Genomic DNA, 26,175 nt, shown 5'->3' with positions numbered 1-26,175 from the left:
AGCTTTTATTTCTTTCATCACATTCCCAGTGGGTCAGAAGTTTACATACACTAAATTAGTATTTGGTAGCATTGCCTTTAAATTGTTTAACTTGGGTCAAATGTTTCGGGTAGCCTTCCACAAGCTTCCCACAATAAGTTGGGTGAATTTTGGCCCATTCCTCCTGACAGAGCTGGTGTAACTGAGTCAGGTTTGTAGGCCTCCTTGCTCGCACACACTTTTTCAGTTCTGCCCACACATTTTCTATAGGATTGAGGTCAGGGCTTTGTGATGGCCACTCCAATACCTTGACTTGTTGTCCTTAAGCGATTTTGCCACAACTTTGGAAGTATGCTTGGGGTCATTGTCCATTTGGAAGACCCATTTGCGACCAAGCTTTAACTTCCTGTCTGATGTCTTGAGATGTTGCTTCAATATATCCACATCATTTTCCTTCCTCATGATGCCATCTATTTTGTGAAGTGCACCAGTCCCTCCTGCAGCAAAGCACCCCCACAGCATGATGCTGCCACCCCCGTGCTTCACGGTTGGGATGGTGTTCTTCGGCTTTCAAGACCCCCCTTTTTCCTCCAAACATAACAATGGTCATTATGGCCAAACAGTTATATTTTTGTTTCATCAGACCAGAGGACATTTCTCCAAAAAGTACGATCTTTGTCCCCATGTGCAGTTGCAAACCGTAGTCTGGCTTTTTTATGGCGGTTTTGGAGCAGTGGCTTCTTCCTTGCTGAGCGGCCTTTCAGGTTATGTCGATATAGGACTCGTTTTACTGTGGATATAGATACTTTTGTACCTGTTTCCTCCAGCATCTTCACAAGGTCCTTTGCTGTTGTTCTGGGATTGATTTGCACTTTTCACACCAAAGTACGTTCATCTCTAGGAGACAGAACGCGTCTCCTTCCTGAGCTGTATGACGGCTGCGTGGTCCCATGGTGTTTATACTTGCATACTATTGTTTGTACAGATGAACGTGGTACCGTCAGGCATTTGGAAATTGCTCCCAAGGATGAATCAGACTTGTGGAGGTCTACAATTTTTTTTCTGAGGTCTTGGCTGATTTCTTTTGAATTTCCCATGATGTCAAGCAAAGAGGTACACCTACAATTGACTCTAATTATGTAAATTAGCCTATCAGAAGCTTCTAAAGCCATGACATCATTTTCTGGAATTTTCCAAGTTGTTTAAAGGCACAGTCAACTTAGTGTATGTAAACTTCTGACCCACTGGAATTGTGATACAGTGAATTATAAGTGAAATAATCTGTCTGTAAACAATTGTTGGAAAAATTACTTGTGTCATGCACAAAGTAGATGTCCTAACCAACTTGCCAAAACTATAGTTTGTTAACAAGACATTTGTGGAGTGGTTGAAAAACGAGTTTTAATGACTACAACCTAAGTGTATGTAAACTTCCGACTTCAACTGTATATAAAACACAGGAAAATCACGTTTTTGACTGGGCCTTTAAAAGCTTCAGTCTCTTTTTGATTGGGGAAAAAGAGTCAAGAAATCTATCCTGCCGATAGAGGATGTTGGAAAGTTAAACCAGTAAGACCCAAAGACAGCTCACATAATAAAGTGGAACACTTAGACAGAACACCAGGCTTGTTAAAGCTTCAGCCTCTGTGCTAGAATCTTACTAGTTCAGCTCTTCAGTGGTCAAATGGTGAAATCATAAAGAAAACGCTCACTGAATAAAACATTGTCTCCTAGTAACGATTATAGAGGCGACTGCCCATGCATCACTGGTCACAGTGAGATTCTCTGGAGAGATTCTTTATATAGTGGTTCTTCCTCCTCCGTAGACCTTTGTTCACACCCCTCACCAAGGTGGTTATAATAACAGAACGATCCTAGCCCCTTCACCAAAGAGTCGAAAGGAAGGGACACACCATATGACTCATTGAACATTACATTATATCTGACAATAGGGTACTACCTCCAGTTCCACAGGTATAAGATGAATAGTGTTGCGTCTTCCCCTTCTGAATAGATTGTAAGACCCCACAAATGGTCAGCAAGAAACGGAAGACATGAGTGAAGATAAGTATTTTAAAGATGTGTAACACACACAGGAACATTATGAGTATGATGTTTTCTGCATGGGTGAACATATTCCCAAACCATCTGTCTTGTAAATTACTGCCCATTATCGTTATTCTCTTTCTACATCCGAAATGTGTCATTGACTATCTAACTGTTCTCAAAGGACTCAAAAGGATCCCATCAACCAGCATACACTTACAATATGTCCAATTCTTTCACAGTATTCAGAGAACACATATTACAAGAAAAAAAGGCATTATCAGTACAAGAGAGCCTTGAACACAGGTACATTTTATTTGAACGAATATTAGTCGACTGTGTTACAAAATAATTTTTTACAATAACACAAGATAAAGAGAAACCTTGATGTTACAAAACATAGTCGGTTATTATGTCGGTAGTACTGAATCGGAACGTTCCCTTGAAATGTTTTAATTATAAAGAGTTCTAGATATACAGATGTCACTTCCTTTCAAAAAGTTGTTTCAATTTTTATTTGATTTCTAAAAGAAAAACAAGGCATCCAGTGGTAAATAAAACATTAACAAAGTTAAAAAGTGCAATACCAACAATGCCAGAAGATATTTTACATGTAATATACAACCCCTTTTAAGAGGCAAGTGAAGACAAATAAAGCATAGACAGTTCTTATTTGAGTCAGAGTTGACTTGATCCAGATAAAACAAAAACGGAATCCTGGTCGTCGGTTTCACTCAACAGATTAATTAAATTCAGATGAACATTTCAGGTCTAAGAGTTCTCTAGCTATAAGTCTTTGTACAATTCACACCTTTATCAGTAAAGACCAAAGAGCCAGTTCTAGCTGTTGGTCACGGTAGCTATTTGTTCTGCTTGCATTTTGTAAATAAAGTAAAAACAATAGTATTAAAAGGAGAAAGTATATCTTACATCTATAAACCATAAAATATTATCTGATCATATGGATATAATCCAGAGAAAATATATAATATAACAAATAAAATTACAAGCGATGTAATTTACAATTTAAAATGAAAGGTCCAACTGTAGAGCCGACAGCCATTTCAAAGCAAAGATAACTATTGCATAAATGAAAATGTGTGAGAAATATATTTCTATGAAAACGTGACCTCCCGCAGCCCAGAAACATGAAAAGCAGACAGATATTAATTTAATAATTACATACATCTACTACTAACATCTATGGTCAAAAGCCTTTTCAACAGAAGAGTAAATGAAGAAAGACCATAGAAAAATAGACTAGGCTCATTTCCCAATCAACCACTTATGGCTTGCAATTACATCTTGTTAATCACTGTATATGGGGCCTCTAGGAAGTTGCCAAGAGCCTTGGCACATTAATGTTGTGTTAACCAAAAAACATGTTGTTATTTAGCCTGGTCCCAGATCTGTGTGTGCCGTTTTGCCAACTGCAGTATTGTTATTGTCAAGCCAAACATGACAAATTCCATGAGTTAGCAAGAGAGCAGAAACAGACAGGCACCCAGGCTAGATCACATTTGCATTACAAAAAAAGTGATGTACAGTTGAAGTCGGAAGTTTACATACACCTTAGCCAAATACATTTAAACTCTGTTTTTCACAATTCCTGACATTTAATCCAAGTAAAAATTCCCTGTCTTAGGTCAGTTAGGATCACTAATAGTAGAGATAATTATTTATTTCAGCTTTTATTTATTTCATCACATTTCCAGTGGGTCAGAAGTTTACATACACTCAATTAGTATTTGGTAGCATTGCCTTTAAATGGTTTAACTTGGGTCAAATGTTTCAGGTATCCTTCCACAAGATTCCCACAATAAGTTGGGTGAATGTTGGCCCATTCCTCCTGACAGAGCTGGTGTAACTGAGTCAGGTTTGTAGGCCTCCTTGCTCGCACACGCTTTTTCAGTTCTGCCCACAAATGTTCTATAGGATCAGGTCAGGGCTTTGTGATGGCCACTCCAATACCTTGACTTTGTTGTCCTTAAGCCATTTTGCCACAACTTTGGAAGTATGCTTGGGGTCATTGTCCATTTGGAAGACCCATTTGCGACCAAGCTTTAACATCCTGACTGATGTCTTGAGATGTTGCTTCAATATATCCACATAATTTTCCTTCCTCATGATGCCATCTATTTTGTGAAGTGCACCAGTCCCTCTTGCAGCCAGCAAAGCACCCCCACAGCATGATGCTGCCACCCCAGTGCTTCACGTTTGGAATGGTGTTCTTCGGCTTGTAAGCCATCCCCTTTTTCCTCCAAACATAACGATGGTCGTTATGGGCAAACAGTTCTATTTTTGTTTCATCAGACCAGAGGACATTTCTCCAAAAAGTACAATCTTTGTCCCCATGTGCAGTTGCAAAGCGTAGTCTGGCTTTTTTATGGCGGTTTTGGAGCAGTGGCTTCTTCCTTGCTGAGCGGCCTTTCAGGTTATGTCGATACAGGGCTTGTTTTACTGTGGATATAGATAATTTTGTACCTGTTTCCTCCAGCATCTTCACAAGGTCCTTTGCTGTTGTTCTGGGATTGATTTGCACTTTTCGCACCAAAGTACGCTAATCTCTAGGAGACAGAACGCGTCTCCTTCCTGAGCGGTATGACAGCTGCGTGGTCCCATGGTGTTTATACTTGCATACTATTGTTTGTACAGCTGAACGTGGTACCTTCAGGCGTTTGGAAATTGCTCCCAAGGATGAACCAGACTTGTGGAGGTCTACCATTTTTTTTCTGAGGTCTTGGCTGATTTCTTTTGATTTTCTCATGATGTCAACCAAAGAGGCACTAAGTTTGAAGGTAGGCCTTGAAATACATCCACAGGTACACCTCCAATTGACTCAAATGATGTCAGAATCAGAACCTTCTAAAGCCATGACATCATTTTCTGGAATTTTCCAAGCTGTTTAAAGGCACAGTCAACTTAGTGTATGTAAACTTCTGACCCACTGGAATTGTGATACAGTGAATTATAAGTGAAATAATCTGTCTGTAAACAATTGTTGGAAAAATTACTTGTGTCATGCACAAAGTAGATGTCCTAACCAACTTCCCAAAACTATAGGTTTGTTAACAAGACATTTGTGGAGTGGTTGAAAAACGAGTTTTAATGACTCCAACCTAAGTGTATGTAAACTTTCGACTTCAACTGTATATGAAAATCAGTATTGAACCTACAACTGCAGTAATTTGGAAAGGCTGCATGGTCACAATTCAAAATCTATTTAACAATGAATGCTCAGTTAATTTGATAACAAATTCACCTTGAAGTTGCACACAAATGAAAAGGATTAAACATTTTGCTTTACTCCTAGAATGTATTAAACACCCAAAGAGAGTGTTGCAAGGCAGGCAGTGTATGGGAAACAAATTGAACTATATTGTGATATTATGGTACTGATTAAACCACAGAAAGAAATACCTATAGCTGTAGCACTTCAAAACCTTTGGCCCCGAGAAGGGTAAACTAAAGTGGATGATGCTGTTAGAGAGAGGGGGATAGAAAAAACAAGTCCTGGTCGCGGTTGGGGTCAATTCCATTTCGAATTGACAGAAATTAAATTGAATTGACTTGTCCTGGCCAGCCATGGACTCCTTCAATTGGACAGATTTCCAGACACCAGAGGGTGAAGAGATAACAAGATTCAAAAATAAAAAAGATAAAATAAAAAAACTGAACAGGGACAAACACACACATACCATCAATGATGTAGTTTGGAACTGATCAGCTAGACAGCTGCCCCCTTAAATGTTTTTGAGGCAAACCAGGATAAGGAAAATAACTTATTTTACACTATATTTAAAACGTTCATCCCTTCAAAACAGGTCGTGGTGATTGGTAGTTTGGCATGTAGTCTCCCTCCTCTCACACAGCCACTGACCTTTGTGACAATCATCTAGGCGATGTCCCAAATGGCACCCTTTTCCCTACATAGTGCACTACTTTTGATCAGAGCAGTAGTGCACTACGTATAGTTTTTTTTCTTCTTCATATAGGTCAAAATAGGGAGCGGATAATCACACACATTCTTGCGTGTTGTTGTACTGTTTCTGTTGGTGGGGATATGCTGCTGCTCACTCAGACAGCCCTGGTTGTATTGCACTGTCTGCCTTTACAGGAGAGGCTGCTGATAGTAGGCCTGTTGCTGCTGTGGGGCCTGGTGTGATGAAGCAGCCATTTGATAGGAGGCTGGCGGCAGGTTGCAGTTCTGATAGGCCGACATGTCCATCTGTGGGGCCAAACCCATCGGTGGTGGGTAACCGGCAGGTGCATATGGAGCACTGCAGTGAAGAGACAGAATGGTACAATATTTGCCACCTACCGCCTAGCACAAGCATAAAGGCAGACATTTAATCCTCTTAACACAGGAGCAATGCCCCTCAAAAAACATAACTCACAATCCTCTTGTGGGATGTCTCAAAACAAACATATAAACACAAAATGGCTGCCGCTAAGCTAGCTAGTTGCCTAGTCCGGTGTCTCATGGTCCAGGGCTGGTATACTGAGGAGATGCCTACCTGTAAGGAAGCTGTGCTGGCTGACCGTTGGGAGATGTGACGTTAGGGGGGAGTGACTGGAGGGGTCCGGGCTGGTCAGAGCCCATGTAGGCCTGCTGGGCTGGGGGGCCCTGGGGCATCCCTGGAGGCATGTAGGAACCACCAGCCTGGCCTGGGTAACCCTGAGAGCGGGAGGGGAGAGAGAAAGAGACCAGGTTCAATATGAAATTTGATAAAATATTTCATAGTACACTGTACACTGATTTACTCCACTAAAATACAGCATGCATTGGCAAAAAAAAAAAAACATTACTACAGGTGCAGGAAAGTACACAGCAAGGGACAGCTAGTTTCTAAAATGGGTTTGCAGAGCTGTGTAGAAAGTGACAAGGAGGTAAAAGAGTCCAAGCATGACCACTGACACTGACATCCATCATCAGAGACAAACTGCACAGCAGACAAAACACACAAGGTCACACAAGGTCTGCGTCTGAAATGGCATCCCATTGCCTACATAGTCCACTACTTTTTTTACCAGAGCCCACCATATGAATAGGGTGCCATTATGGACACTGGCATAGTGTCCCTACCTCCACTGAGGCCACCAGGTTGGGGATGTACAAGGTGGTGACCTAAACAGAAAGTATGTCACAGTGGTTTGTTTGTTTCTCCTAACTGACCTGCATGGGGAGTTGGGAGGCAGGTGCATAGTGGGGCTGCTGCTGGGGCTGCAGTTTGGAGTAGGCTGTGTAGAATGGTGCCTCGTTCATCAGTTTGTTATAGAGCTCCAAGGCCTCCAGCACCTTCACATTCAGCTCAGACAGCTCAGAGTGTTGCCTGCCAGGGAGGGAGGGAGAGGGGAGAGTGAGAGAGGAGAGGGACAGAGAGGAGGAGGGGTGGAGAAAGAAAGAAAGAAAGAAAAGAAAGAAAGAGAGAGAGAGAGAGAGACAGACAGAGATACAGAGAGAGAGAGAGAGAGAGAGAGAGAGAGAGAGAGAGAGAGAGAGAGAGAGAGAGAGAGAGAGAGAGACAGAGAGAACCGCAATACGTTGGAGAGAAAAGAGAAGAGGTCATCACGACACTTGTAGGACAAAGACTCTTGGGTTCTGTCCAGGTGATGATCCCTGGTACTCATCCAGATAGTCAATATAAAGCAGGTATGACTAAATCAAAATGTTCATAACTATGTACTCTGGCCTAACCAACAGAAATAAACGGTGTCATGCAAACACTGCAGTATAGCCTCTAATATACTATTGAAAATATAGTCCATTATGAGTAAGTATACTGCAGTTAAATTCACTTTACCTGTCAATGTCTTCCAGCTTGTCATCAATCATTGGATTCATCTGCTCACAAGCTCCTGAGAGGGTAAAGCATTGATAAAGTTAGGCTAAACAGACAAAAACAGTGTGAGTGTAGTGGTGTAGTCAAGCCAACTGCAATGTGTGTGTGTGTGTATTTATGTGTTCGTATATAGTCAAGACAACTGCAGTGTCAATGTGCATGGGATTTAAAAGAGCAGTAAGTCATTGTTTTATACCCTCCAGTTGGACCAGCTCTGGGCAGTCAGGTGCTGCATCAGCAGGGTCAGTATTCTGGAGCAGATACAGCGCTCTATCCATCTTCTCCTGCAAAGAAAGAAAAAAAGAAAGAAAGAGAGAGAGAGAGAGTGAGTGAGGGGTGGGGATGAGAGAGGGAGAGAGAGAGGGTGAGGGACAGGTGAAGTGAGGGAGGAGAAAGAGTCATTATATGATGCTACATTGCTTCTTCTACAAAGTTACAATGTCAGACTTTTACCAAGTTACAATTGACAGACTGATGAGGGTTTTCATTAGTCAAATTATCAAAATTAATGGTGGACTGATTGTACCCATATAACTAACTATGGATAAGATAAATTATATAGGCCTACAGGTATGGACAGCCATAGGCTGAATCCCAAATCACGCCCTTCTCCTTGGTCCTCCGCCATATGCACATCGCACCAGGCCCCACAGCAGCAACAGGCCTACTATCAGCAGCCTCTCCTGTAATGGCAGACAACCAGGGCGCAATACAACCAGGGCTGTCTGAGTGAGCAGCAGCATATTTCCACCAACAGACACATTGCAAGTGTCCCAAAGCTGAGGGAGTGAAAATTATCAAGTGTGTAGGGGCTAATTAAACCCTCCAATAGCCACTTCAGCCAAGCCAGCAAGGCTGCAGGCTTCAGAGTGAAGTGCTATCTCGACACGCGCACCGCAAGTTTGTGCAGTGTAATACAAAAGAATGGAGAGGCATTCTTAATTATATACCACATGCATTTGTTTATGTCTGATTTTGAGACTTGACACACGTAGCAGATGAAATACCTACCAAATAAATGTTTTAACTGTTACTGAGGTTTATCTTATAAAATGACAGGGGGATTTGTTCATTAGAATTTCATGCTGGTTGTATTACTTAAAAGTAGAACATGAATTGCATCATTCAAGTCACGAGTGTGTCCCGAAGTTGATGGGTTTATTGATCCCCTCGACACACTCTGGAAGTCACCCTCTGAGTTTCGTCAGCAACACGTGACAATGGAGGGCCCTCAGAGCGAGTGGTTTGGGAAGCACCGATACAGTAGGTCCAGTACATAGAAGAACCCACCTCATCTATAAAGACAGGCTCAGGCTCCACTGTGGCTTCTATGCTGGGCTCCTCCGGGGCTGGTGTCTTCTCCACATATGTTACTGTAAGGAGAGGGATTTACATTTGACATTTAGCGACACACTTATCCAGAGCCACTTTAAAGTCAGGATTTCAAACATGAAACCAAACACTAGAATGACTTTCCCTGCCTCAGGATGAGACCGAGGTATGAGGGTACAAGAGAGTGAGGTATGGTACAGGATAAGGGGAAGAACCTACCTAGTTCAGGCTCAGCATTGAGGTTGGTCGTGACAAAGTTGGATGGGAAGAGACCTAATCCTCTGTGGTTCTCTCCTTTCCACCAGTTTGAATCACTGTGACAGCAACATGGTGTCATCAGTTCAAACATTCTAGTAAGCAAACCATTCCCGTTGTTTACATAAATTTACAGAAGGACTGCAGAACCTGAGAAGGTTGGCACTAGATAGATATATGACTGAAGACAATTAAGTTGAAGTGTTGTTTCCACATTGGCCTATACAAAAGGTCATCATATAGGTCAGACTCGGGTTTCCATAGCAACATGTCGTTAGCTACCTGTCATCCAGGACTAGGATGAGCTCCCCGGTCTTGAAGGTGAGCTCGTTGTCTTCGGCCGCCTCGAAGTCATAGAGCGCCCGCACCTTCCGGGAGTCCCTGCTACCCCCGCCCCCGTTGGTGTTGAAAGGGGGGTCGGCGGTCATGGTGAGGGGCCGCGTCTCAGCATGCTGCTTCTGCTCCTGCAGAGACAGCTCAATAGCTGCAGATAGGAGGACAAAGGCATGAGGGCCAAAACACGTACTATCATCAGGACAACAATGGAAATACGTTCTACACTTTTTTTGTGTCATTCTCAAATGTTTTTAATGTCTCTAATAATGTATTTATTCATTCATCCACAGTTCATAATGTAATCTGATGTGGTGTTCTAGAATCTGTTGGATATGATCTGTACCTTTGGCAAGGTCTTCATCGTCAGATGGTTTACTAACAGCAGGTGTGGTGACCTTTAGGCTGGACCCCTGTTGACACAGGTGATAAGAGGTGGTTGGTTATAGAGAGAGAAAGCCTTCCAGAACAAATGGGGATTTGGATTATCTGTGACTGTGATGCCACCTGTAGGGATTAATAGGTACTACAGGCTTTAAATGTAGTATTGTGGTAGTAAACAGAATATGAGTAAAAGAGGTCCTAAAATAAAAAATAACATCACTTCATATGCTTACAAATATAGCCCAACAACCAGAAAATCGTGACATTCTATGAAGAATAAACTGCTGTCTGTGAGAGGGGTTGGGCAAACTCCAGTTTCAGTAGCAAACGCTTCAGTGTCACTTATTAACAACAGGACACTCAGCCGACCATTTCAGCTAGAAAGTAGGCTAAACAAATAAGCACCAGACTGTCCCTCAATCACAGCAGGAATTCTAATCCCCCTTATAGGTAGAACTGGGGTATTATTACATCAAACATGAGAGAGGAAATTCAATTCGGAGCTCACGGCTTAAAAACACACACACACAAGCTCCACCCTCCTTCTCTTTATTGGCAACACATGGGCGAGGAAGTGCACCGAGGACACAGGCAGACTGCACAACAGCGGAGCCAGTGAAAGTACACACACAGAGTTTATTTGTTACAGTGGACCACAGGTGGAGGTCATGAGGAGAACTGTGTGTTTGAGCTAGCCGATAACAATTGTTTTAGTTTTGTTGAGGAGTCTGGCGACAGCTGCAATAAAAGGGGAGAGTACTGATACATTATGGTAAAAAAATGTGGTGGGTCAAATGGCTCTATTTTCCAGTTGCAGCGCATAGGCCGTCAAAGAACAAAGCAACATCCAGGCCCTCTGGCACCAAAATTGTAAATTAAAACAAATAAAAGCCTAACTCTTTTAGGTGGGTGCGACAGAGTTATAGGAAGGGCTGACTGTCCCCGGCCTATACAATGGTAGCGGCAACACTGGGTTAGGGGGATGGACGCCAGGCAGTTGATTACTTTACCTGTGAGCCAGAAGATGGGAAGACGACCCCCTCCTCTCTCAGACACTTAATGGTGGCACTGACCAGACTGAGCTGTGGATCTTTCTGGAACTCATCACACCATTCCACCATCATCCCCTTCAGCTTGTCACACACCTTGGGGTGGGCCTGCGGGGATAATAGTAATTATTATTAGGCTACTTATTTATTTGATAGAGGCAAAACCAATCAAAACATTGACACAAAGAGCTTGATAGAGCCAGACAATTGTTATCATCACGTGTCTGAACATCAGCAATTCACCACAAATATTTCAACAGAAAACCTTGGACAGCTTCCGTACCCTGCTCAATACAGTTCGGACTTCAGTGGCAAACTCCCGCGAGCAGATTTCTAAGTGAAAGATTCTTCCACTGTTATTGACACAGGCAGCCAGCAACTGAAAGAGGGAGAAAAGCCAGGTTAGTGCAGTAGTCAGCCTGGATGATCTATGTTGAGGCATTACAGTAAAACAAGAGAAACGCTTTGATTCACATCCACACCAAAGTTGAATAATTGACACATGAATAGATATGACACCAGTGAAATTATGCATGTTTTTATGCCAGGAGGGGCTAAAGTTGACTGAGTGAGAAGATAAAAAGAGAGAGAAAAATATTTTTTTAAAAGAGAGAGAGAGAGATAAAGAGAGACACATCTAAAAATAGAACAGCCATGTGACCATCTACACTGATGGTGAGTCATAGAGAGAAAGATCACATGGTCTGACGTTGAGCATCATCACTCCATAACAACACTGAGAAGCAGAAAGATCAAAACAGTAAAAACCTTTCCAGGGCCCACAGCGAGGAGACTGAGTTACGAGCTCAGAGCTCTAGAACCGCCAAGAGCAGCAGGAGATGGACCACGCTTCCCAAATACTTTATTATTCCCACGGGGGGCCAGTATGAAAAAATGTATGTACTCACTAACTGTAAGTCGCTCTGGATAAGAGCGTCTGCTAAATGACAAAATGTAAAATTACATCAGACTGGAGTGTCATTGAGGCTTAGGGCAACAGTCAGAGTTTTTGATCCACCAGCCACAGTGTATAAAGAAATTCACACTCAGAATTTCTTCCAGCACATTGTTCAAACTCTGTTGTCCATCCTATAGCAGGATTCATGACTCATATTACCTGTGCCTATGATCCCAGTCACTCAACAAGCTCTAGGGCCTGACACCAGGGAGTGAAAAACCTGACCTTGTACTAGGCTCACACCTTTTCCAATATATTTATACAACAGTTATACAGTAAGGAAACCCGCTGGGTTTTCCAACAGTCTAGCGAATAATATATTGTTTTTGTCTTGAATAACACAATAACAAAGTGACTCACGGTGAGGGCCTGCATGGCAACATGTGGGACCTTGTGGTTGACTCTCTTCATCACAGACCTCAGGCAGTCCTTAGCTCTGGGAGACAGGTAGGTAGAGACATACGATTAATATGGCACACAAGTAGGTGGTTATTCCAACATGAGTTTTCTAAAGTATACCATCTTCAATATACACTTATTAATTGCAATTCTACCCACTGCTGTCTAAATATATATTTTTAAATACCCCACTCCCCTCCAACCTTCCTGGAGTCCTGCGGTTACACTATTATGAGCTTATAGTTGCACATATTACAAATACTTGGAAGCAATGTTCCCGATAAGAGAAGCACGAGATTGAACTTCGCTCAACTTTCTAGAGTTTTCCACGTTAACACTTAACGTTTCCCTTTACTGTGGGAATTGTGATCGAATCAATGCAATATTAGCCACTTTCAATGCAACATACCAAAACAAAACAAACTATGAAAGACTTGTTGTAGGCAGAACGCATCGGAGTATGATTCTATTGCATTGACAGGCATGACTCAGCCGTACTCTACACAGGCCGGTGCGCCATAACCAATCAGAGCTGCAGTAGGCCTATATGCAAATAGACCATTGCGCTATATGGATTTGTGCCGTTCACTTTTACAGCATGGGCGGTCGCGATTATTATGCGCTTGTTTTGAGATCAAAGCAAGAGCTGCATGTTGCCACATGTGCACATGTGTTCATATTCTTTGCTAGTTAGTGAGTTATTAGCCCAGTTATAGCTCATTTGTAGTCAGCAATGTGGGAGTGACTGCTTCCTACAAGAGCATAAAACGTGTACATTTCTAGCCATCTTTGAAAAGCGAGTCAGGTAAAGAGCTTTTTTTTATGTCTTAAAGGGGCAGTGTGTATTTTGAGACAGGCTTGAATAAGCTAAGTAGCCAATAGGCAGAGGGTAGCATAATTTGTCTGATTCTCTGCAATAATGGTTTGGGAATAATAATGAATTATATTTTGTAAAATGGTTTCTTGCATTAAACACAACAAAATGTTCAGTCATCTACTTGTCTGAAGGACAAGTGGATAAACAGGTTAATATCAAGCACTGCATGTTTTTTTCAAAAGTCTCATGGAATGTAGGCCTACATTGAACACCACACATTGGCTGCTACTGCAGGCTGAATGATAGAACCGCTATTTCCATGTTAAAATGTTATGTGATGCATTTTCCCCATTGTTTTTTATGGTAGGCCACTCTGGTAGGCCTACATTATGATCAAATAGCCATAGTAGCCTACTTGACCACTCTTAAAACAATAAATTAAAGCGGGTACAGTATTTAATTTACTGTTGTCCAATGAATTCTGTAACCAGTCCCTCTTCAAATCAGGGTTGATTGCAAAAAGCTGTTCAAAAGAGGACATTGTATTATCATATCTTTGTACTCCCTGATGAAGGCCATGCAGCCGAAATGCGTCAGAGTTTTTAAAACTTTGTTTCCATTGAACATGCCATACAAATAAAGGCATTTTAATTAATTATATGAAGAGTGCCTTGGTCTTCCTTTCTTTTTGATGACCAATTTACCCCTTTTACCAAAGAGCACCTTCTGTCTACCAAAATCTACTATTGTGTACCTTAGCAGCATTTCCCTTCCTTCTTTTTTTTGCCACAGTAGCCTACTTGGCCACTGTTAAAACAGTAAATTAAATCGGGTACAGCATCAGTATTCACAGTAAATGCGCACCGAAAGTTGCACAGAAATTTCACAAGGTTTGCGCTCAGCAGGCCTGAGATTTGCTCAGTGCTGAAAAATATTACAGGGAACATTGCTTGGAAGTACTTAGAAATGAGCCAATTGTTTTCAGCAGGAAATGCAGCTAGTGCTCTGGTCCAAGTAAACATTTTAAGTTATTTTAGAAACAGGAAGTCTCATTCCAGCTTACCCATTGGGTGTATGTCCAACCCTGTCACAGATATCCATGATCAGGGCCCAGTCCTCCACTGTATTGGTTTCATTGGTGGCTTTCTCTGAAAATGTGGTACACCGGGATACATGTGGTTAGTTGAGAGAAGATAATCTGTGGTTCGGCATGTACTGTCCCAATTATCGTTGCTTTAGATAGTTCGAGCCTGTATTTTCATAGGATTGACAGTCACTACAATTATGGAGGTTGTTTGATTAGACTAGCATTAAAGCAGTTAAAAGTCAGTTATTCCTTATATCTTCTTAGTTATGAAATAGCCATTACACATCGGTGACTAGCTAGTTAGGTCTAATTGTACAAAGTGAAATTAATATTGTACAAGGGCATTATGAGAATGCTTCTGTTCCAAAGATGATAATCTGTTCATGGAAAGAGAGGGTGATTTGCATCTAACATTAGCATAAAACAAGCAATCCAATGAAACAGCTTCCTTTGAGTAAACCTAAAACTAATCCAACTCATAAATCTATCTAGCTAGCTAGCTAATTAACTAGATAGATAGCTCATGTTATTATTTTTGAATATGTGAGCTTGTTGCAGTTTAGGCTGTCTTGTTATTGAAAATCGTTGATTAGCTACGATACACTGATGACACAACAACTAGCTAACATACTCGCTAGCTAGCACAGTGGTAGCTAGCTAGCGAGGTAGTATGACTGATGACTGTCTGTTAACCCTGTGACTACTAGCTAGTTACCGAGTTTACCAAACCACATAACTAATTAGTTAGCTATTTCAATAATACAACATTTGATTATAACGTCAACGTAGCTACAGAAGTGTAGCCAAAGATATGTATAACTAAGGTTTCCCCTTCTGTATGTGGTATAGCCAGACTAGTTGTTGTTAGCTCGCTGGCTAGCGGTTCCGCTACGCTCGCTAAGAAGCTAGCTAGCTAACGCTAACGGTTAGGTCCCTCGGAATCAAAATGACCAAATAAAGTGCTCAATTTACCAACATCTTGGTCGAATGGATTCTGCGCAAATAAAGGCATGTTTACTCCTTTAAATAAACCGACGTTGTTGAGAAAGAAAATTTAGAATATTTATAATAAGAATATATATATTTTTAAAATCCCTTCCTCATCTATCAAACTCTGTACAATTATACCAGTTGCTCTTCCGTAAACTTGGGTGGCTGCAAAAATGCCTGAATTTTTTAGGATTAAATGTAAAAGCTATAGAACTAAAATCATATCGACACTTATCGATGCACATATATTTGAAGCTAATTAAAGAACGCAAATTAAACAATGCTGTATTTCTACATTCAAATGTATCATGTAGTCCCCTGTAGCTCAGTTGATAGAGCATGGCGCTTGCAACGCCAGGGTTGGGGTTCGTTTCCCACGGGGGGCCAGTAAGAAAATGTATGCATTCACTAACTGTAAGTCGCTCTGGATAAGAGCGTCTGCTAAATGACTAAAATGTAAATGTACAGGCAGATAAAAAGACACCTCTTATGACCCTTTAAAACATGTTTTTTTTTCTGGTGTAACACTGCCACCCGTGTGTGGAAGAGGTACGCGAATCTTCCATTGTTCCTTTCCTCTTATTATAAGGTTTATAATACAAATTGAATGGTTTGAAAAAGCATGACGTATATGACCACACATACAGTCAACAGTGGTACATAAATGACCATACCGATATTTATGAGTTGTTGTAATTCGAAATATAGGCTATCCGATACGCACAGTATTTTGTTTGTTTTGTGGCAAAACCCATACAAATCTATGGCATTAACAACTCAAAAGGAAGCACTAAGCTAAAGTAAACTGTTCATGGTGATGTTTCGGTAGGGGGCGCGGGCTGCTGGTCCCGTAAAATATTGCGCAGGCCCAGTTTACGCCTTTCATTTCCTGATTTGGTGGACTGATTCAGAGTATCTCTGACTGATTGCAAATTTCTCAGCATTGGAAACACTAATCGGGCAGCGCCAAGTGGGGTTCAGTCATGTCAGCACCTGCTATGGGGACCACGAAGACTGCTCACAGTGATGTGGCTGCGAAGAAAAAGAGGGGACCGGGTGCCCTGGCTACGGCGTATCTGGTTATATATAACGTGGTTATGACAGCTGGGTATGTAGACAATTCTAATACACTTCCTGTTTGACGGGATTGGGGTGCAAGCGTGCATGATCTGCTATAATTAATGTCATGGGAAGGCACGCGCCTGCTACAAGACTAGATCCCCGAACTGTTTTCCTGGATATTTTGCTCAATAATGCTTGTACTTTGGAAATAATGATAGGCTAATGATTAAATCAATCCCATGTCAACAATTTTGCTTCGCTGGCGACACGTTGTCGATAACTCGTTTCATTGTGCTGCCTTCAGCGACATTGTAGCAAATCAAATCAACCAAACACAGAACTACTGTCTTGTTACTTTGTAACAGCCTCCGTCGGGAATGTATCAATTGTCTGTGTCTTTGGTTACATTTTACTCGAGCGCGCACCTACAAAACACTGCAATTAGCTATGTTGCCTAGAGTTGCAACTGTAATCGCGTGAATGGTATGTGTGTGTATATATATATATATATATATATATATATATATATATATATATATATATATATATATATTTAAAGGCTGTCATTATGTACAGTAATAGCTATTGTTATTTAGGCATACTACATGTAGTTTTACAACCACCATTTGTTAGGAGTTTAAAAAAAACTACAAATACAGTTGTTTTGTATATCTCTGATTTCACTCAACATATGACACACAGTTGTTGTGCAATAAATTGCACAAGTGCAAAATGCTGGATGCTCTCTCATCCTAACAAGTTAGGTGACATTACAGGATACCCTCCCTCTCCCAATCCTGTCTGGTGAGGTGATACTTGCTCTGTCTATTGAGTACCAGCTACAAAGGGTTTCTATTACTTTATTTAGTAGATTAATTTCTATCGGGTTCAAAACCTGTCACTCCTAACAATCACGACTATTCAAGTATATGACTGTGCAGATGCCTTTTCTATCTATGTATTAGGCCTACCTTCTGTGTGGTTGGACTGTTTTGCTTTATCCTGTCCTCTAAGAGTAAACTGAGGCTATTATTTGATACCAGAAATGTATTCCCACCCCGAACTCCCTGGAAAATAGTGGCAGTTGTTACTGAGTGCACTATCCTGGCAAATAATCTAAATAAAAATGAAATGTTCTTCCAGCTGGCTGGTCATTGCTGTGGGCCTGGTGCGGGCCTATCTTGTCAGAGGCAGCTACCACGGCCTATACTTCTCTATAGAGAAACCCCTGAAGTTTTTCCAGACCGGCGCACTCTTGGAGGTGAGTGGATGTAGGCCAAGTCTCTGTTGTAGGGCCTCAGGGTCAGACCTGGGTCATGTTCATTAGGTACACTAGCAAAATATTATGCAACAGAAAATGGAAATCTGTATAATTTTTCTTATTTGACAAGTTTAGGTAGTGCCCCCTTTATTTCACTCCCTTTCAAAACGTTTTCTCCCCACTGAACAAAATCTGGGCTTTTATTCCGAGCACTTAACAAGACAGCCCCTTATCACTCTATGTGTGGTGCATTTGGTATGTCCCCTACTGTACGCATACAACTTAATGGCAGGAATGTTCAATCACACAGCACTGTTGTATTTTTAAATAGAAACTCCTCCACCATGACTGGCCTTGGCCTTCCCCGCTCCCACCTCTGTGCTACTTACAGACAGTACAGAGGCCTAGTAGGGTGTTAGTGTGATCCTCTCCAGCCACACAGTAACACAGAGATAAGGGATTAGGCCTAGTGTAACCCAAGCTCTGTCTACATGCTTCTGTCATACCAACTCCCTCCATTCATAAAAATTATGTTTTGACTAGTGCACTGGCTTTTATCTAGTCCTAGACCAGTAGAATGAACATATGGTGTGACTGTGTTGTTTATGCTGTGTTTTTCTTTTTATTTCCCTTCAGATATTGCACTGTGCAGTGGGTAAGTTGAAGTTCCTCCCTCTTCTCATGGTCAAAGTCGCATACTGTGGTCTCTACCAGTCATGTGGACATAAGCCCTACTGAGAGCCATTGCCTCAGATAGAGAGAGCCTTTCCAGGCTACTAAGATAAGCCTGGCCTGATGATACTAATTTGATAACGAACAAGGCCCTGCTCCATTGTGGTCGTGGCACTCCCGGTTCACAGTCCACTACTCATTATCTGGGATTTAAGGATAACCCTGACCTTCATTACGGCAGCTGTCTGTCTGTCTGGACATGTGCTGCCCTCTGCTGGACAAACCTAGACACTACACACTCATGTAGCCTGCAGATTAGTGTAATACAGTGAATTCTATAACTGGAATTGGTGTGCTATATTTTTTGCTATCTTACATAAGCTTTTGTAAGCTGCCTGCGAATTAATAGTCCAACACTTGATGCACTTTTGCACAAATTGAAAATATGTCTTCTCTTTGCTTCTCTCGTCATGTATTCTGCTCAGTATCCCTGTGTTGTGAAGTGGTAAAGCTGTGTTTTAAGGTGATACAGTACATATCTTCTAATATGATGATCATGCTGTGTTCTCCTGCTCCAGGGATCGTTCCATCCTCTGTGGTTCTAACAGGGTTCCAGGTGTTGTCTCGAGTCTTCCTCACCTGGGCTGTGACACACAGCGTCCGAGAGGTACATCTCTACTTCATCGAATCATTCAGCCCCCAATTCACCAATTATGGAACTAGCCATTTATTTTCCAGATAAGTTTAGTTTGTTTGATCTGTTGGAATATCAGGATGAACCAGCACTGTGAATTCATTTGAAAGCTAAAATATTACGGAGTGGACAGTAAGAAATATGCAAACTTTAATATGTGGTGATGGTTTCAGGGGAGCAATGCCCCTAGATGTTGTCTTCATTCCAAAGAAAGAGCCTTGCTGATGCACTAAGGTCTGTGAGCCTGAAATAGTGAACATGCTTGAAGCCAACAGGGTGAATAACACTAACATGTTTGTAAGGTCTGAAACGCTCTACTGTATACAGTGCATTCGGAAAGTATTCAGAGCCCTTGACTTTTTCCACATTTTGTTACGTTACAGCCTTATTCTAAAATTGATTAAATTGTTTTTCCCCCTGATCAATCTACACACAATACTCCATAATGACAAAGAAAAAACAGGTTTTCAGAAATGTTAGCAATTATTAATTTTTTTAAACACTGAAATATGACATTTACATAAGTATTCAGACCCTTTACTCAGTACTTTCAGTACTTTGTTGAAGCACCTTTGGCAGCGATTACAGCCTCGAGTCTTCTTTGGTATGACACTACAAGCTTGGCACACCTGTATTTGCAGAGTTTTTCCCATTCTTCTCTGCAGATCCTCTCAAGCTCTGTCAGGTTGGATGGGGAGCGTCGCTGCACAGCTATTTTCAGGTCTCCCCAGAGATGTTCCATCGAGTTCAAGCCCGGGATCTGGCTGGGCCACTCAAGGACATTCAGAGACTTGTCCGGAAGCCACTCCTGCATTGTCTTGGCTGTGTGCTTAGGGTCGTTGTCCTGTTGGAAGGTGAACCTTGGCCCCAGGCTGAGGTCCTGAGTGCTCTAGAGCAGGTTTTCATCAAGGATCTCTCTCTGTACTTTGCTCCGTTCATCTTTCCCTCGATCCTGACTAGTCTCCCAGTCCCTGCTGCTGAAAAACATCCCCACAGCATGATGCTGCCCCCACCATGATTCACCGTAGGGATGGTGCCAGGTTTCCTCCAGACATGACACTTGGCATTCAGGCCAAAGAGTTCAATCTTGGTTTCACCAAACCAGAGAATCTTGTTTCTCATGGTCTGAGAGTACTTTAGGTGCCTTTTGGCAAACTCCAAGTGGGCTGTCATGAGCCTTTTACTGAGGAGTGGCTTCCGTCTGGCCACCCTACCATAAAGGCCTGATTGGTGGAGTGCTGCAGACATGGTTGTCCTTCTGGAAGGTTCTCCCATCTCCACAGAGGAGCTCTGTCAGAGTGACCATCGGGTTCTTGGTCACCTCCCTGACCCAAGGCCCTTCTCCCCCGATTGCTCAGTTTGGCCGGGCAGCCAGCTCTAGGAAGAGTATTGGTGGTTCCAAACTTCTTCCATTTAAGAATGATGGAGGCCACTGTGTTCTTGTGGACCTTCAATGCTGCAGACATTTTTTGGTACCCTTCCCCAGATCTGTGCCTCGACACAATCCCGCCCTACGGACAATTCCTTTGACCTCATAGCTTGGTTTTTGCTCTGACATGCACTGTCAACTGTGGGACCTTAAATAGACAGGTGTGTGCTTTTCCAAATCATGTCCAATCAATTGAATTGACCACAGGTGGACTCCAATCAAGTTGTAGAAACATCTCAAGGATGTTTATGTAAATAAGGTATTTCTGTTTGTTATTTGTAATAAATTAGCAAACATTTCTAAAAACCTGTTTTTGCTTTGTCATTATGGGTTATTGTGTGTAGATTGATGAGGAAATGTAAAAAAAAAAAAAATCCATTTTAGAATAAGGCTGTAACGTAACAAAGTGGAAAAAGTAAAGGGGTCGGAATACTTTCCGAATGCACTGTATGTGTGTGTGTTTGAGTATTTGCAACTATGTTAACTTTTCATCTCGTGTTTACAATTCTCTCTCTCTTTGCCTGTCATGCGCCATGACATGCAGAGTTACAGCGTAGTATAGTTGGTGCAACAAACTGCACGGTTCTGCCATAACCCCTCGGTCTTCCAGTTGAATGAATCTACTACAAACTATCGCATGCTAGCTTTGAATTATCTGCCCAGTCTCACCCCTGTCTGTTTGTCCTGTCTGATCCCAGGTCCAGAGTGAAGACAGTGTCCTGCTCTTCGTATCGGCCTGGACCATCACAGAGATCATCCGCTACTCCTTCTACACCTTCAGTCTGCTCAACCACCTGCCCTACCTCATCAAATGGGCACGGTAAGAAAAGCTCCCCACGCTCCCTATTGGCTAATTGAATGAGAGGCACTCCACTTCACATTGGAAAGAAGTGCTGGAAAATTACTTTGTGTTAAACTCAAAAAGTCTAAGCCTATTTAACCCCTTTTTTTATGGGCACAAAACTACCTCCATACTTCCAATCGTTTGTATGGGTTACCTTCAGACGAGTCCCGTGACACTTGTGGGAGTCGTAGAGCAAAACGGAGAACACCATCGTCTTCGTGAGAGTCTCCCCCTTAATAGTTTGTAGAGTGGTCATAATAGTTTTTGTGAGAAGACCGATTTTCGGGATGTCTCATGATCTGACAAACACCGCTGTAGCTCGGTCACCTTCCACAGCAGATGCGGAAGGCCGACATAGGTGGATGCGGTGGATTAAACTGACAGATTTTGATGGGGATTTGTTTATTATGTTACTTAGATTGACTCTTAAGGACTCTGTACTTTTTACCTGTACAATTGTATGTAATGTTCACCTGATCATTTAATGTGTGGGTTTAAATACTGTACACAGCCCTCTATTCATTCGCTGTTCTAGGGCAACATGTAATGACAGAAGAGTTGCATTCTAATTATTATAGGCCTAGACAAGTTGACAAACAAATAGCCTACCAAACGTCGGAAATTATTATTTAAAAAGTCGTTATGCCATCCCTGCTGTCATTATACAGTGCATTCAGTAAGTATTCATACCCCTTCACTTATTCTACATTTTGTTGTGTTACAGCCTGAATTTTCTAAAAACATATTTTCACTTTGTCATTATGGGCTATTGTGTGTGAGGAATAAAAATCAATTGTGGGTGTGAAAAAAAATGAATAATCAATTTTGAATTCAGGCCGTAACACAACAAAATGTGGAATATGTCAAGGGGTATGAATAATTTATGAAGGCACTGTATATGTCCATAACAGAGTTTTATTTATATAGATAGATAGATAGATAGGGCTGTATATGACGAAACATGGGAGTGTATGACACTCCCTCCATAATGTGTTTTCTCAGTCTCAACCATGGCAACAAAGTCTTCAACAAAGGCCTACTCATTGGGGAGGACCTTCTTTTGTTGCCTGGTAACAAATTATGATGATTCTTCTTCTAATGTCAGCCAATGCTGTGGTGCTTCACTCTTTTCACCTTCAGTTGGCTTTATAAAGACAGTTTGTGGTATATGACAGGTAGAAGGGCTGCACGATATGGACAAAATATCATATTGAAATATTTGTACTGAATATTGTGATAGCAATATGACTTAACAAAACAAGAGTCTGAACTTGGGCATGTTGGGCATGACAACAAATGGACACGTCTGGGAAGAGTGGTTTTCTATCAGAACATGCTTCCCCAGTCCCTATCAGAACGTGCAGTGGCACAAACAACATGCAGCACAAGATCTGGGCCACCACCACTGGCACTATGAATTGAAATTCAGCAGAATGAATTAGCTAGTGATATTGCAGCCTCTTGCAATCTGGATATCGTACATGTCCATATTGAAATGTACTCCTTCCATCCTATCTCCAGGTACACATTCTTCCTAGTGCTGTATCCTATGGGTGTGACAGGTGAGCTGCTGACTATCTATGCAGCCTTGCCCTACGTGCAGAAGACAGGTCTCTATTCTGTCACTCTACCTAACAAGTACAACTTCTCTTTCGACTACTACACCTTCCTCATCCTCACTATGGTCTCCTACATTCCACGTAAGTCTCTCTCTCTCTCGCCGCCTTGCATCTCCCCTACCTACTCACTACAATACATCACTGATGTACTATTTCAGTAGTACGTCAGTGATGTGTTGTATTGAGTATGTAGGGGAGATGCATTTCATGAAATCCAAAAAGCTATCATCTAGACAAGCAAGCACTAAGTGCAAAGTAGAGCATTACAATTCACAGTAAGATGCTTTGTGCTGTGAATTGTAATGCTCTACCTTGCACTTAGTGCTTGCTTGTCTAAATGTGGGCTTTTTAAATGTCATGAAATGGCTCGTAAATGTATTTTAAGGTGTCTACTTAATTCTGCGTATGATTCTATGGTTACTTGTTGTTGTTGATCTGACTGTGTTGTTCTCCCGGTGCTTCCCCAGTGTTTCCCCAGCTCTACTTCCACATGATGCGTCAGAGAAAGAAAGTCCTGGCCCACGTGGAGGAGTACAAAACAGAGTAAACACAACAAACACACGGCAGACTGATCACATCATGCCACGGGGAGGAGTGGAAAAAGACGAGAGAACCTGTAAAAAAAAAAGAAAAAAACATGCCTGACCAATTAAATATGTCTGCTTGTTGAAATACCAAAATACCAACTATTTTTCAGATCAAGAAAATAACATGGGGAATGGGGATAATCGATCTAACAATGGTTCTTGCTAATCAGTTGGTTCGGTTTTGGGCTGTTGCCTGGTTATTAAGAAGCTCATGTCATTTACAATATACAAACTGCTTTTCGTTTTCTTTGTAAGCAAATGCAGTTACCATGTTATCAAAATGCTACTTACTCAAAAAACTGTTTTGTAAATCTGATGATGATACAGTTCTGTTGCACTGCCCCTGTTTGAGAGGCAGGCAGAATGCTGTCCTGTTGCCTGTGACTTTTGGTCATAATGTGCTGAATGCACTGATTCAATCAATGCCCTCTTCTCTTATAGTCCAGTAGAAGACTAACACTAGAACCCCCTCCCCCCATTCTATCACAGGCTGCATCCCAAATGGGAGCCTATTCCCTATAGTACACTATTTAGGGAATAGTGTCATTTGGGACGCCACCATGCTTTGTGCTCAAATGAATAGTTGTTGTCCTTTGTTAGGATGGATGGAAGGTTCCATATTTGTCTGACTGAACAGAGGACTATGCCTGTTAAGTTATTTGAGTAATTTATTTCTGCGACTAGTTTTTTTCACCTGCAGAACTTCTGATCACATTCCATTTGGTGTAATAAAGCTTTTTTTCTTTATTCTGTGCTTACATAGTTTTATTTTCAAATGCTCAAGTACTAACTAACTGCAGTAATTGAGTGCTTATTGTCGTAAGATAGCTTCTTGCTTTTATGTTTTGGATTTTTTGTGTTGACAATATTTGGTAAGTATTTGGACCATTTGAGTTTCTTTAGATTAATATTATGTTGATTGTGGGTTGGTTATTGATTTGTAACTCTTTGTTTGAAGTAGGGGTAGGCCTCCCTGATCTAGAGTAGATAGGACGTCGATAAGTGAACCAGTTGTACAGTTACTTTGCTTTCTTGTGTATATTTTCTGAGGGAACTAATTTATTTACTCAAGCTTTAAACTTAAGGTGGTTCTCAAATTGTCTTGGACACTGGTGGACATTGCCTGGAAAACATGTTGAAGAGTTAACCACCCATGAGCCAATTCTCACACTTTTTATTTATTGACTGTTTGTGTTGAACTATAGTAGGGTGCCAGGACATGCGCTGTCAGACAGGAAACTTGCATGGCCAATGGAGTCAATTAGATTAGAGAGCTTGTAGTCCTGCATTTCCAATGAGTTAAAGGGGCAATCTGCAGTTGCTGCATTAATTTTTTGACGTATAGATTAACGATATATACCCATTGTTTTTTGAAGAATATAACTTATAAATGCCTCATGAACTTAGTTCAACTGTTGTACCCCATCAGAACCCAAAACATAAGCTTGTTTAACTCAAATATCTGTAAACAATAGAAATATAAACGAACACTGTATAGCCTCAAAAACATGATCATTTTGATATCATGGATGATCAGTCCTTGTATCTATAGCTCTGTCTATGAATTTGAGAGTGGTTAATTTTCTCCATCCCTCAGTTTTTTACAAAAACAGTGGTGGGCTGACGGCTTCGTTATTGGTTCAACTGCGGACTGGCTCTTTAAATCTAATAACATAGAGAGTCAGGAATTTGCGTGTGTGTGGTTCAGAGTTTCTGTCCACCTCTGGCTCAGGAGAAGGTAACTGAGAAAGCATTTTGCATATGAGTACAATGTAAAACCCTCTAATGGTTATCAATTTGGATGTGAACAGTAACTGCACTGTATTAACACTGATTGCACAAATAATTCGATTTTCGTTTCAGCTAATAAATAGTTGTAGAACCAATGTGAAAGACAAACTAGATTTTGTGGACTTTAGCTTACTGGAAAGTGTTGAGGTTGTGTTGTGTTTGAGTAGTAATCACCCTTCCATGTCTGTGGGACTGCATCTCCCTGCATGCAGTTCTAGACATTGATCAGGAGTTGCCTGACACTGGTATTGCCCTGATGCTCTTTGGGATGTGTAACGGTATGTTTATAATATCCTGAATGACGCTGTGAAAGGCCTAAACATTGCAAGGGATTCTTCCCCTAAATAATGTTTGTTTCACTCCGATTCTTAAAATGTCCTGTTGTCCTGATAGTTGTTATGTTCGTATGTTTCTGTTCTTTGTTGGCCTCACATTTAGTCTACTCTCCTATGAAAGAGATGAGCTAGCAAGGTGAACTGAAGATGCGTTTAGTACATCAACAACCACCCAACATCCCAACTAACTTGATTTAACATTCCCCTAGGGTATCGAAGGATGTTTTGTAAGCATGGCCAGGATTGTTGGAAACTCCTGTGAGAGGCAGGAGTGCAACTCTGTAAAATTGCATGTAGGAGGAAATAAACGTCCATTATCGTTCAAAGTAATGATACTTTGGTATAACTTACAGTATGGAAAAAGCATGCTACAATACTACTCCACACACTGGTTCTACTAAACAAAACT

At 41.4% G+C, this 26,175-nt stretch overlaps 2 protein-coding genes across 2 annotated transcripts; one reads left to right on the top strand and one right to left on the bottom strand.

The window, feature by feature from the left end:
- Window positions 1–5,108: 5,108 nt before the first annotated feature.
- On the bottom strand, window positions 5,109–15,623 carry LOC121537024 (signal transducing adapter molecule 2). The gene is made up of 14 exons (XM_041844754.1): window positions 15,455–15,623; window positions 14,459–14,543; window positions 12,540–12,615; window positions 11,505–11,600; window positions 11,183–11,329; window positions 10,135–10,201; window positions 9,738–9,939; window positions 9,420–9,514; window positions 9,159–9,241; window positions 8,065–8,152; window positions 7,830–7,884; window positions 7,202–7,358; window positions 6,543–6,703; window positions 5,109–6,305 (listed from the first exon to the last, which is right to left on the bottom strand). The coding sequence occupies exons 1-14, from the start codon at window positions 15,492–15,494 to the stop codon at window positions 6,137–6,139; spliced, it is 1,521 nt and encodes a 506-aa protein (XP_041700688.1). The 5' UTR covers window positions 15,495–15,623; the 3' UTR covers window positions 5,109–6,136.
- Window positions 15,624–16,328: 705 nt separating this feature from the next.
- hacd2 (3-hydroxyacyl-CoA dehydratase 2) lies at window positions 16,329–24,387 on the top strand. The gene is made up of 7 exons (XM_041844753.2): window positions 16,329–16,580; window positions 17,678–17,795; window positions 18,432–18,450; window positions 19,046–19,134; window positions 21,289–21,410; window positions 22,956–23,134; window positions 23,521–24,387. The coding sequence occupies exons 1-7, from the start codon at window positions 16,456–16,458 to the stop codon at window positions 23,598–23,600; spliced, it is 732 nt and encodes a 243-aa protein (XP_041700687.1). The 5' UTR covers window positions 16,329–16,455; the 3' UTR covers window positions 23,601–24,387.
- The last annotated feature ends 1,788 nt before the right edge of the window (window positions 24,388–26,175 follow it).

The sequence above is a fragment of the Coregonus clupeaformis genome, chromosome 23 (genome assembly GCF_020615455.1).
Source record: "Coregonus clupeaformis isolate EN_2021a chromosome 23, ASM2061545v1, whole genome shotgun sequence".
NCBI lineage: Eukaryota > Metazoa > Chordata > Actinopteri > Salmoniformes > Salmonidae > Coregonus > Coregonus clupeaformis.
Note: the sequence above shows the minus strand (reverse complement) of the source record. Positions and strands in the feature narration are given on the sequence as shown.